The 13,756-nt window shown below is 35.5% G+C and overlaps 1 protein-coding gene across 18 annotated transcripts in view, besides 1 other annotated feature; it reads right to left on the reverse strand.

The window, feature by feature from the left end:
- Window positions 1-3,435: part of a mobile genetic element that runs on past the window's edge.
- The window catches only part of bru3 (bruno 3), a 281,494-nt gene that overhangs the window by 7,608 nt on the left and 260,130 nt on the right, over window positions 1-13,756 (reverse strand). For 7 of the 18 annotated variants that reach the window (NM_001274879.1, NM_001382117.1, NM_001274878.1 and 4 more), the window contains 7 exons: window positions 12,561-12,704; window positions 12,208-12,484; window positions 11,975-12,073; window positions 11,050-11,127; window positions 9,429-9,605; window positions 8,732-9,357; window positions 8,423-8,482 (listed from right to left, as the gene is read on the reverse strand). In NM_001274879.1, coding sequence (NP_001261808.1) covers window positions 9,230-9,357; window positions 9,429-9,605; window positions 11,050-11,127; window positions 11,975-12,073; window positions 12,208-12,484; window positions 12,561-12,704 — 903 coding nt within the window. In that variant the 3' untranslated portion in view covers window positions 8,423-8,482; window positions 8,732-9,229. Of the gene's footprint in view, window positions 1-3,439; window positions 8,483-8,731; window positions 9,358-9,428; window positions 9,606-11,049; window positions 11,128-11,974; window positions 12,095-12,207; window positions 12,509-12,560; window positions 12,705-13,756 lie in introns of those variants that run through there. The other 11 variants (NM_001202164.2, NM_001202162.2, NM_001202168.2 and 8 more) reach the window with 8 other exon arrangements.

The raw sequence follows: 13,756 nt of genomic DNA on the forward strand, positions 1-13,756 counted from the left end.
ATAAATAAGCGCGTTGTGTTATCAACGCTAGCAAAAATATTTGATCCGTTAGGATGGTTGGCACCAGTCACGGTTTCAGGAAAACTTTTTATTCAAAAACTTTGGATAAATAAAAGTGAATGGGATCAGGAATTATCCATAGAAGATAAAAATTATTGGGAAAAATATAAAGAAAATTTATTATTGTTAGAGAATATTCGAATCCCAAGGTGGATTAATTCAAACAGTTCTTCAGTCATTCAGATTCACGGATTTGCGGACGCCTCCGAAAAAGCATATGCTGCAGTAGTCTATGCTAAAGTAGAACCTCATGTTAATATAATAGCTAGCAAAAGTAGAGTCAACCCTATAAAAAATAGGAAGACAATTCCCAAACTCGAGCTGTGTGCAGCTCACCTGCTTAGTGAATTAATCCAAAGACTAAAAGGATCAATTGACAATATAATGGAGATCTATGCTTGGAGTGATTCCACGATTACCTTAGCATGGATTAACAGTGGTCAAAGTAAGATCAAATTTATAAAAAGAAGAACGGATGACATTCGGAAATTAAAAAATACTGAATGGAATCATGTTAAGTCAGAGGATAATCCAGCAGATTTAGCATCCAGGGGAGTGGATTCTAACCAGTTGATCAACTGTGATTTTTGGTGGAAAGGTCCGAAATGGCTAGCAGACCCAAAAGAACTTTGGCCTCGGCAGCAGTCTGTAGAAGAACCTGTCTTAATAAATACGGTATTAAATGACAAAATAGATGATCCTATTTACGAATTAATAGAAAGGTATTCCAGTATAGAAAAACTTATACGTATAATAGCATACATAAATAGATTCGTGCAGATGAAAACAAGAAATAAAGCCTATTCATCAATTATTTCAGTAAAGGAGATAAGAATAGCGGAAACAGTTGTTATTAAGAAACAACAAGAATACCAGTTTAGGCAAGAGATAAAGTGCCTTAAAATCAAAAAGGAAATCAAGACAAATAATAAAATATTGTCATTGAATCCATTTTTGGACAAGGATGGGGTTCTAAGAGTTGGAGGAAGATTGCAAAATTCCAATGCAGAATTTAATGTTAAACATCCAATCATTTTAGAAAAATGCCACCTAACAAGCTTATTAATAAAAAATGCTCATAAGGAAACATTGCATGGAGGGATAAACCTAATGCGAAACTATATCCAAAGAAAGTATTGGATTTTCGGGTTGAAAAATTCGTTGAAAAAGTATTTAAGAGAATGTGTAACGTGTGCAAGGTATAAACAAAATACAGCTCAGCAAATAATGGGTAACTTGCCAAAATATAGAGTGACGATGACATTCCCGTTTCTTAATACTGGAATAGATTACGCAGGTCCTTATTATGTTAAATGTTCAAAAAATCGTGGCCAAAAAACATTTAAAGGATACGTTGCTGTATTCGTTTGCATGGCCACCAAAGCCATACACCTAGAAATGGTAAGCGATCTAACTTCAGACGCATTTTTAGCAGCACTCAGAAGATTTATTGCTAGACGGGGAAAATGTTCCAATATCTATTCAGACAACGGAACAAATTTTGTAGGAGCTGCAAGAAAATTAGATCAAGAGTTATTTAATGCAATACAAGAAAATATAACGATTGCAGCGCAGCTTGAAAAGGACAGGATTGATTGGCATTTTATTCCCCCGGCAGGACCTCACTTCGGAGGTATTTGGGAAGCTGGAGTTAAGTCAATGAAATACCATTTAAAGCGTATAATCGGCGACACTATTTTGACTTATGAAGAAATGTCAACTCTTTTATGTCAAATAGAAGCATGCTTAAATTCAAGGCCATTATACACTATAGTTAGTGAGAAGGACCAACAAGAAGTTTTAACACCAGGTCATTTTTTAATTGGAAGACCACCTTTAGAAATAGTCGAACCAATGGAAGATGAAAAAATCGGAAATTTGGATAGGTGGAGACTTATCCAAAAAATGAAGAAAGATTTCTGGGTTAAGTGGAAAAGTGAATATTTGCATACGCTCCAGCAAAGGAATAAATGGAAAAAGGAAATTCCTAATATAGAAGAAGGGCAAATAGTTTTATTAAAGGATGAGAATTGTCATCCTGCAAGATGGCCTTTAGGAAAGGTGGAAAAGGTGCATAAGGGGAATGATGATAAGGTCCGAGTGGCTAAAGTAAAGATGCAGGAAGGATATATCACTAGACCCATTAAAAGTAGTTGGTTGTTTAAGGTTCCTGCGAATTCAAAAGTCCGTCTGCAATGTACTGGCTCTCAAATTGAATTGTTTGATTTGCCTCAGCAAGGAGTTTTAAGCATTGCGCCATATTGTACGGCAAGAACCGACGATAAAATTCTAGTTGCCCACCATAACATTCAGTCCGAAAGTGAAGAATTATTATCAACACCTTATATAGGAGAAGTTAGTGAAGCGCCGAAGATTATTTGGGATCCGCTGAAACTATCAATATTAAATCATACTGAGGAATTTGAACGATTGAATAATGAAATTAAATTTATGAAAGAGAACCATCAAAAATTGAAAGATTTACATTTCCATCATATTTCCGGACATGCTGGATTAATTATTGCTTTAATACTAATGATAGTATTAATAATATATTTCATACGGAAATGTGCTGTGCAACAAAGAATGCAAGCAATAACCTTTGCAGGTCCGTTGCCAGTACTATAAATATCAATAGTAAATAAACAAGAAAATAATATAACAAATAAAAATATACAGTCCACTATATCGTTGTTTAATAGAAAATGTACTTCTACATAGAAAAAGCAAAATGTTTAAAATAAGTTAATTGAGTACAAATTGTTGAATTAAAAATAATATAAACCATAATTGTAATCCAATAAAATTAAAAGCCAGAAAAACTAGGCCCATTGAAATCTTAGTTGCAAAATAAATGAACATATATCAAATAAATACAGTCCACTACTGTTATAAATGCAACTAATATACTAATGTACATCTCAGCTTTGCTGGCCCTTTGGCAGAATGTTCACACATGAACACGAATATATTTAAAGACTTACAATTTTGGGCTCCGTTCATATCTTATGTAAATGAATCGAGAGCGATAAATTATATTTAGGATTTTGTTATCTAAGGCGACATGGGTGCATTGCTCAAAAACATGTAATTTAAGTGCACACTACATGAGTCAGTCACTTGAGATCTTTCCCCGCCTCCTAAAATAGTCCCTTAGTGGGAGACCACAGATAAGGTCCTCGCCGCTCAAGATAGGCAGATGTGCCCGAGCGTGGGACCTCGATAAGGCGGGGACTATTTACTTAGGCCTCTGCGTAGGCCATTTACTTTAAGATGCGATTCTCATGTCACCTATTTAAACCGAAGATATTTCCAAATAAAATTAGTTTCTTACAAAAACTCAACGAGTAAAGTCTTCTTATTTGGGATTTTACACTACCTATCGATCCTACATTCCTTGTCCTGCTGCCATCTTGGGCCCTTGTAACTGTGTCTGTGTGTTGGTTAGAGTGTTGATTGGGTGTCCTTGTAGGTGTTGTTAGAAAACTAGTGTATGCAATTTTGGTAAGTCCTTGGTTATGGTGGGGTTAAGTGCTTGTCTCTATCGTTATTTATCGTTATCGTTAGCATTAGTTTAGTTTTACCATTACGTTTACTTCCTTTTAAATACCTGCAGAAAAGTGTATCTAAATATATTTTTGATTAGTAAGTTCTAAACTTGGACTCCAGTGTTTTTTTTGGTTGTTTCATGTTCTTTTGTTTCCGTGTCAGTGTTGTAAGCTTCATTCACTACTTTGTCTAACCTTGTCATTAACTAGTATATAATATATTTGTGTATAGTATATATAATAAATAAAGAAGTTAGTTTTTATTAGTAATGCCTTGTATAGAGTAATAAACATTCTATAAGAATGCCACATTCCGCATCTTGTATAATAAAAATACATTATGCGTAGGACAAAATCTATTCGCATAATAGATTAAGTTTAAGGAACGATCATCGATAAGAGACTTCATTTTCATTAGTAATGTACAATGCTTATTCTTAGTTTAGCGCTACGCTTAGCTGGCTACAAACGGAAAAAGGAATTTAAAAACGATCGAAGAAATCAGGAGGAAATGGAATGCCATTGGGGTCCCTTCTCTTTGCCGCCAGCTAAACAAATTGAGAATCGCCGAGAAGACCGCCAATTTATAGACTACCGTTCGCATATCCGCGTACTTGATATGATGCGTGTGTATGTGGTGGTGAGTTCGTTGTGTGAGTGTGCGTACAATTGAGAGATAGTGAAGACGCGGAGTATGACAACGCTAAATGCAGTTTGTAGCTTAAAAGGATGTTTTCCGGCACTAAACTGGATTTTGGCAAAAATTGCAAAGAAATGTGCCAATTTTCATATCCCCTCAAGCGAGATGGGCGAAACCTGTCCATTTTTTTTTAGTTATGTGCTTGTTATCTATGGTTTATGTCTAGGAATACTTTAATTTTTACGAGTTCCAATTTTTACACTTTATGCTCAAGGTACAATTGTCTTTTTCTATTCGTTAAGTTTAATATGAATTCGACATGTTTTTTTTTGGTAATTATTTAATTAGCTTTCTTGTTTGTCGTTTTTTGTTTGCTTTCATCACATTTCATTTCGAATTTGAATTAAGCGACTTAATTGTTCCTTTATATTGTATTTTTATTCGTTTATCGATTTAATTTTGATTTGGCTTTAGTGGTTTCTTGTTATCACCGCTCATTAAAATGATCATTCAAATCAAACTAAGCGCAAACGATAAATAAATTTGATTTTGTTCACATTTTTTTGTTAAATGTTCGTGTCACAGCCCTTTTCGTGTTTTGGTTTTTGTTTTTAGTTTATCAAAATATACTTAAGGGAGAACATGGGTAAACGATATTCAAATTGAAGGGTAGGGTATTATGCCAAATTCTCAGTCCTCTGTTTCGGGTTGGGATTATGTGATCTGGAGGGGTATGTGACCTAGTCTGTCCTGGTATCTGCCAATTGAAATGAATCAAAAGCCGGATGTCACAGACGCGTAAAATAATGAGAAAATGAAACAAGTTTGGTTGCTTTGTATTTTGGTTTTTCAATTTGTTTTCTCTTTTATTTGTTCTGCTTCTCTTGGTTTAGTTTAGTTTATTGTGTGTTATGCTTTAAAAATAATAGTTACGATAATTTAGGGTTTTAGTATCCTTCCTCTTGGTATATAATTTGCATAATTTTGCCAAAATCAGTTTAGCACAAAATGTATTATTTTGCTTGATTCCGTATGTTTCATAGTATAGTGTATATGATCTAAAAATGTTTGTATAATAGCATATAATAATAATAATTATAATTGTAATAATAATTCTTTATATATTAATTTAAATACTTGTGTTCGTATTTTCAATACATAGATAAATCATAATTCGTTAATCATAATCATAGTACATAATAATAGTAAATTATTATTATCTCAATAGTTTGACTTGGTTTTTAAATTTCTTATTCTTCATTAAGGTTTAATTTTCTTTATGCAATAATTAACTTGAATTTGACTAGATCGATTCATACAAGATCGTAAATACATGTAGCGTGTTCGTGTATTTGGATGAGTTTTTCTGAAGTAAAATTCTAGTTTAGCATTTTAATTCAAAGCTGTCAAAATTCTTGAGTGTCTCTGGCTGAACTACTTTTGAATAGGCGCTAAAATCAGTTTGATAATTTTCATATATGTTATGTACTTGTATGTTTGTAGGTATTTAAATATACTTGTATGCATGTGTCGTTAAATAACTGCCATTTCATTTCGTTTCTCTCAGTGTGGGACTTTCATCCGCCTTAGGTTTCATTTTCTATATTTACAATATTACTCCTGTCGAGGCTTAACATTTTCTGATACAAAAGAAGAATAAATTGAACTGATTTCATCGATTTGACTTTAAATATAATATTTCCCCTCACTGTGGTCCGTCTGTATTCCTATGTATTTGTCCAGATTTCTAATACTGTCTCAGTGATTCGATTGACAATACCCAGAACGGAAATGAAAACTGTGACTAAAATTAAAATTGATATTGGTTGAGAGGGAACTAATAAGTATCGCACCAAACTATTTATTGCACTGGTAACAAAATTAACTTTAACTCTGATAACAATTTTTTTTCATATTTTAATATATCTTTTATTTTTATATTTGTATTTGTTAATATTTAAATTTTTATCTTTAGTATCAAATACGTCCCGCAGACGAAGAATCCTCTGCAGGACCCACAGACTAGGCGACTCTAAACTTATCATTTTCACTATACAAACTCTAAATAATTGTTAATTTTCTCCACCCTCGGTTCTTTATCCTTTCACTATCCATAATCTTATTTTTTGGCATATTTAGCTGTAGATTTGACTCATCGGTCCTTCTTCTCTTCTTATTCACGCTTTTGTACAGATTTTGCTGCTAAATTGTTAAAGATTCGATTCAACAGACAGTTGAGTAAATGTCGGATAAAGATCTCATTTTACGTTTCTTTATTGACGATAATATTAAGTTAGATTTCAGTGTAGATGTGCGGGGTATTGTGTCGTCCTATGTCAGTGTGAGAAACAGAACAAAAGTATTGAATAAATTTAATAGGCCGTGATAAATTCTCTAGTTTTGCTAAAAAATACTTGCTTCCTTTGTGACTGTGATAAAAATTCTAATGGTAATTTTTTTTGTTTATAATAACAATCAATAATAATTAATATATGCTTAGTGTTAAATAGTTTGCTTAGTCTGGCTAGGGCGCGCTATGGTCAACTTGATCGGAATCTGAATCTTTATCTGTATCGGTTTCGTTCTCGGAGCTGGTTGTGAAAATAAGTGGCCAAAACTTTCAGTTTTCTGCTGTTTTGTATATCTATTTTGTATATATTTTTATAGTAATACTTTCATAGCAAAATGTTTGTTATGTTTTTCATTCCTTCAGTAGCCCTACTTATATTTCCTCTTCTTCTCTTTGTGTTTTTATTTACTTTTTGCATTTTTCCATCCTTTTATTATATATTTCTATGTATATATATATATATATATGCATGTATATCTGTAAGTACCTGTAATTGTTTTTGTTGAAAGCAGCTAAGTTTAAGTGTAAAGTTGTTGTTTGATTTTATTCAAAATTTTGTTTATTATTCTATAAAATCGTTTACGATTTTTAAATACATTTTTTAACCAAACGTTATCGAATTAAAAAATATTGAGAAATTTAAACAATTACAAGAATTTTCTCCCTCTGAGAAAATATAGGCCAACGTAAATGATCGCTATAGATATTGTATTTCAGAATTCTTTTTAATGTTTTTGTTTAGCTTTCTTCACTTTGATTCTCTTCAATAGTTCTAACAAATCCGTATTATAATATTTCTAAAATTAGTACTCATTTATATATTATAAAAAATGATATTTTTGCTTGTGGTGAGGCTGGTCGAACCCTTTGGGGGTTGGACTTACCCCTCAAAGCATGTCGCATATTAAGTGGCTTGCTCTGTCCCGTCTAGTTCTAACTTCCTATATCCGTTTTCTTTTACTTAAAATTAATTAAATTCGAATTTTTGTGTTAATTTTTCATGTGTACATATAATCTGTTTATGCATCTGTTGAATCTTTGCCATTTTGCTTACCACTAAATGCTAAAAAGTTGCAGACCTACTTTGTCTTCTTTCTCACCTAACTTCCTCTATGTCCCATCTATATTTTAACCCTTTCCATTAACTGCTGCCTCCTAATTTACTCGATTAACTGTAAACTCCGATCGAGTTCTTCATCAGATTAACAAATTCAGTTTTAATAGTTCATCTTTTGTGTTTGCTTTGTTTTTCAACTAATTTTCCTTGCGCAGAGTTTTTAATTTTTATAAATTCCCATCACCAATTTTTCATATAAAATGGTTGCTGCTCTTATCGTCCTTAATTGTTTTTTTTTTTGTTTTTTTTTTTTTTTTTTTTTTGTTATTTTTATTTGAAAACCCAGATAATTTTGGTCTCTTGCCAGTCAGTTTTTGTCTCAAGTTTTGTGTTCAGTGTGGGAGTGTACTGGTGTGCAATGTTCTTGTTCTTTAGTTGTTAACAAAACTATCAATATCAATGTTTGTTTCTTGCTTCTATAAATATATACTTTATATATATATTATTATATTTATTATATATTTTGGCAAAAATTCTGTCATTCTTCTGCATTTCTCAATTTATAATTTTGTTTGTGGTTTCTTTTTTGTTGGGTTTCTCTTATTATTTTCTGTGTACTGCTGTACTGCATTCAGATGAATGTATAATCGGATAAATATATATAAATATATTATATATATAAATCTATTCAATTTTTCAGCTCTAAGGTGTTTTCTTTTTTTAATTTACATTTTTCTCGTTTACTATTTTTTATTTTTTTTTTTTTTACATACGCTTTGCATGTTTCATTTCTATAATCGTTTTCACATAGCATGGTTGACGACCATCTGAAATGAGGGAATGGAATATTATTAGTTAAGGATCAAAAATAAATGGTAGCACAAAAATCCTTGCGCTATCGATACATATAACGATTATTTCGATGTAATATCAACCTAACCTTATTTTCAAACTGAAAACATTCTTTCATACTTTGCAGGCATCGGTATTATAATCGAAACACGCTTTACATATCGACACTATTTTTGTTGATCGATGATTTTGTAGGTCCTTCGATAAACTATAGTTTTGCTCACCCCATCAATAGTTGCTCCTTATTGTAGCTGCAGTTGTTATGGTTGCTGTTGTGTTTGATGTTACTTTTAGGCCTTTCGCTTTTGCTGTTGCCACATGAATAGTCTCTCGACCAGTTCAACTTTGGAGCAATTGGTGTTGGATGATGTATCGTTTTGGGATTGGGAATCGGGTACGTTCCTGTGGTTGTTGTTGTTATCGCTGTAGTTTTCACTATTGTTGTTGTGGTTGCGATAGCAGTAGGTACCGCTGCGCCAGCTGGCAAATGTATAGGGTATGTGGGCATTGTGGTTGGAGCTTTCAGTGGGCAAAGGTAAGGTTGGCCTAAAGCTGCTGCCAAGGTTATTATAGTGGGCCGTTGTTGTCACTGTTGCTGATACGGAGGTTACTGCCGATGTGGGCGTGGCTGCTGAAAATGCGGTAGTTGTTGGCAAAGCGCCTGTTGCTGATGTTGTTGCTCCAGTTGGTTGTTGTGAATTGCGTTTAAGGAACTCCGATTGTTAATAGGGTCGACTGGCATCCTTTGGCCGCTTCAATTGAACTTTCAGTCTTTTCATGCCAATCTGGAAGCCATTCATGGCCTGAATGGCCGCTTGAGCGCTGGCGGGATTATCGAATGAAACAAATCCTGCCAAGAATGAAATATAACTCGTTAGACAAAACGGCTCAAGGGGTTGAATGTTGAAAATATAACACTACCGAAACATTTGCTCTGGTTTGTAGCACGATCGATGAAGACCTTGGAGCTGATCACATTGCCAAAGGGCAGGAACATTTGCATTAACTCGGCGTCGCCAAACTCCTGGGGCAAATGGTAGATGAAGAGATTGCATCCCTCGGGTCCGGATATCGAACATCCTGGGAACATCAGAAAATCTTAAAGGAAGACATTTTAAAGAGAAGAAACAAAGTAGAGAACAAATTAAATTTAATAATGAGGAAAATCATAATTTATAATTTTATGAGTTATGTCTGCTTGCTTGTTCTTGTTTTGTTTGCATTGAATTCGATTTAGCTTGACTTGGTCTGATGCATATATACGATATATTTGTGGTCTGTGTTCTGTGGCTGATCTTGTTTCTGAACGAATCAACTAAAACTAAGGGCGCAATATAAGTCTGCGGAAAATAGGAAACCAAAACCAAAACCATAAGCAAACGAACAGTCTAAATGACATACTTGTTTAAAAGGTTTCTATGCATATACTCTAGAGATGCCTAATGAATCTGGCCATATATATACTTAAGTCTTTAGCTTAGATTTAGCCCAAATTGCCGTATGATAAATATGTATAGCATGTGTAGTTAGTTAGTTAGTTATTATATGGGATTCACACTTAGATGGCTGTGTGACTGGGTGGTTTATCATGCAGGTAAGGTCTAGAGGATACACAGAGAAACAACAGACTACGGCGCACAGATATCGAAATGGAACCAAAACGAACTTTACACTCAAGTTAGGTTTATAGTTAGTATATATGTAGGTAGTATACACACACGAACACAAATGTATATGGCACACACACATACACAGATACAACCACACCCACACACTCTGTATTTTACGGGAAGACAATGGATTACTTGTGTCTCTGCCCCTGACGAAAGGCAAAAAGATGAGCAAAACGAACCGAAAAAGAAACATAAAATTTTATGAGCAAATGTCTTCGAAATACGCCGACGGTCTTTATATGATTTTAAGCAGTTTATATGTAATTTTTACGATCGCATAAAATGCCGTTGAATGCAGCCATTAAAAACGATTTACGCCTTGCTCGCCAACCCCACGCAAAAGGGTTGAAAACCCAGCCATCCTTTCTACATTTTGGCAGTGGGTGGTGGTCGCAAAAGGGATAAAATGTTTATCAAAATAAAATAAGGACGAATGAAATACAGTATGCAAAGTAATTAATTTTTATGAGCTTTTGTTCAAAAAAAATTTAATTTCCTTCCGCATAACAAATGAAATTAATTACTGCTCATCGTCTGCTAGATCAAGGGCGATATCTCTGATTTTTTTGTGAGTGTAAACCATTCGTTTGTAGGTGTGTTTGTGGGGGCGTGCGTATATGTGTGTGTGTGTGTAGCATGTTTACTATGACAAAGAATCGAACAAAATTCAGAATCGGTATAAACATGTACAATGTAAACGGATAAGTATTTGCATTTGGCCGAAATCATTCGACATTTGTAGCTGGTCAAATGCAATACCGCTCAACAAGAACTGAATCAAACGTACGAACGTGTAGTAATCGGGGAATCGGGGGGAAAATGGGGATATACATAGGTGGTGATCAACGAAATTATAAAGAAAAGCTTACCTTCACGCTGAGTGGGTGCAACCGCCGCTAGGGGAGGTGGTAAAGCTTGTGGAAACTGTCCATAGACGGCGGGAAAGGCTGCATTATATATAAATAATTTTGTTTTTGGTTTTTACACAAATTCCGAAACATTTATAAAGACAACACAACAATTAAGAATACGTATAGATATATATATGTATATGTTTTAAGTATTTAAAATAGTTCTCGTAGTTTAGTAATCAACAGACAGAAAAACAAATTACTAAAAACCAAAACTAAACTAAATGTCGTTAAGCAGCCGTAGTAGATCGACTGGATTTGAGTTAGATTAATACGCTCAACACTGAATTATTGATTTCATATCAGCGCACCAAATGGGAGATTTTCTAATAATTGTGTATTTTTTTTTTTAAACAATTATAATGGAAATGAAATAAACCAAAATCCAGAAATCGAAAGCTAGCATATATTAAAAATGAACTTTTTCCACTTTCAATATGTACTTCGTTTCCGTTGCACAAAGAATAAATAATAAGTTAAATTTATTTTAGAAATTAGAGTTAAGTAACACTTTACTAACAATAAATATTTATGGCATGACACAACAATTATTAATTATTCGATAAAAACAGTAATGAATGATTGGGCTGTTTTTTCTGTTGTGGTTGGGTTCATTGGAACATAATCCGATGGTATTAATGAAAATGATGCTGGTGACGAGATGGTTACACAATGCCATGGGTGATGCACATAGATGGTCTAAATGTGTAACTGAACACGATTCAAATGACATGGCAAAAATACTCTCAACTCTCGATGATATTTGAAAATTAGGCATATTGCAATCGAATATCTTGTGGCGGTTCTAACGCTTTGCCGCCAATCATCAATCTTATCATCTAGGCATATAACTTAATCTAAGCTAGATAGAAAAAATACTCACCAACTCCTGGAAACGGTGGCAGACCAGGGAAGGCATGTTGCAGGGTAGCAGCATCGCCGTTTGGCAAACCTTGTGGCGGTATAGTCAAGTGCAGCGGATCTGCAACAAACAGTTCAGTGGCTATAGAAAACATTTAGAAACTCGCATCAGATACGTTCTTTGAATATGGTAATCTTAGTATGGTATTTGCATCTAAAGTGTAAAAGATAGTGTTCCTTCACTGTGTTACTTACGTCCTGGGAATGCCGTTTGTGGAATGCCGTTCGTGAAGACGCCGTCCGCGGCAGCCGCCGCAGCAGCAGCGGCGGCCGCTCCGCCGGGCTGTCCGTTGGGCGTGTTGGCGCCCATGTTGAAGTTGGGCATGGTCGGCGACGGCAGCGAGGGGGGCTGGCCGGTGCCGTTTAGGCCATGAGGTATCTGCGTTGCCAGAGCCGCCATCGGGTTCATGTAGGCGGCTGCGGATCCGGGTGCCGTGGCAGCGGCGGCCATCAGAGCGGCCTGTTGCTGTTGCTGCAATTCCGGAGGAGAGGGAAGCTGCTTTATATTTAGGTGGATGATTGCCGCGGTAATGGGGAAGCGGACTTACCTGGGCGTAGGCGCCGTACGGACTGAACTGATTAAAGACGAACGGATTCAGCAGGTTCATGTGACCGGCCATTTGCTGCATGCGCCTTATTTGTCGCTCCTTCTCCGTGTCGGCGTATTTGACGACCAGGCTGGAGGATGCGCCCTGGAAGATAAGTGAATGGAAGTGGTGAGTGGAGGTGAGTGACGTGGAGTGGAGTTGAGTTGAGTCAAGGGTTGTATCGAGTGCTCTGTCATTGCATATTTATAGGCGGCTTTTCCGCTTTGCCTTCCTTCTCTTTGCTGGAAAACAGGAAATCCTATTACAGGCCATTATTTTGTGATGACAGCGTTGCGTAACTGGGGAAAGCACCACTGTGCACCTGCTTCCTTTGTTCGACTGCTCATTATTATCTTATTATAATTATATACGAAAAAATATATATGTATCAAAATAATTGGCATACGCGCGCACTTCGATTTGCATTTCTATTCAAAGCGGCTTATGGGCTCGCCTCCTACCTTTTCCGTCATTGTCGTCCGTCATTGATTTTGATATAAGTGCGTTTAACAAAGACCTGTTACTAGACCGAGCCTCTTCCATTTTCTTTGCTTTTGATGTCAATTAATTAGCATAATAATGGCAGGCTTCACATTTCGTGTGCCCACCACCCCCCGCAGCACTCGTTGTGCCTTTCCTTTCGAGGGGTTTCGACTTACGTATGACAATTTGAATTGAATAGGCATTTCCAATATTCGGTAACATTCTGTCTCGTATTAATTAAGACTGTTTTTGTAATATGAAACCTTTTTCCCGCTGCTGATGATGATGGATGAAGTGGGTGGATGGGTAGCTGGATGGCTAGATGGCTGGGCGGCTGGTTGTGGTATGGTTTTGGGAAGTAGAAAAGCTTTTATGATTTTGCAAATCATTAATCAAAGTAACAATGATATTGTGTTGCACAATTCACCTCCTTGGTTACGTGAATGTGTGCGTGGGCGGGCTGTTAATGAGTCTACAACCGAACAGGTGCTTCAACTATAACGGCTATCTGCACTGCCTTGAACATAATTTTAATTAATGAAATATGAAACTCGAGATTATGCAAAAGGCCATAAGCAAACGAGCAGTCCGTGGAGTTCTGGCCCAAGTGAAACTATTCCTGCTCGCCCTAGCATAGCCTGGAGATGCTGAGGAGATCGTGTAATGAATTTTAA

This window comes from Drosophila melanogaster, chromosome 3L (assembly GCF_000001215.4).
Source record: "Drosophila melanogaster chromosome 3L".
NCBI lineage: Eukaryota > Metazoa > Arthropoda > Insecta > Diptera > Drosophilidae > Drosophila > Drosophila melanogaster.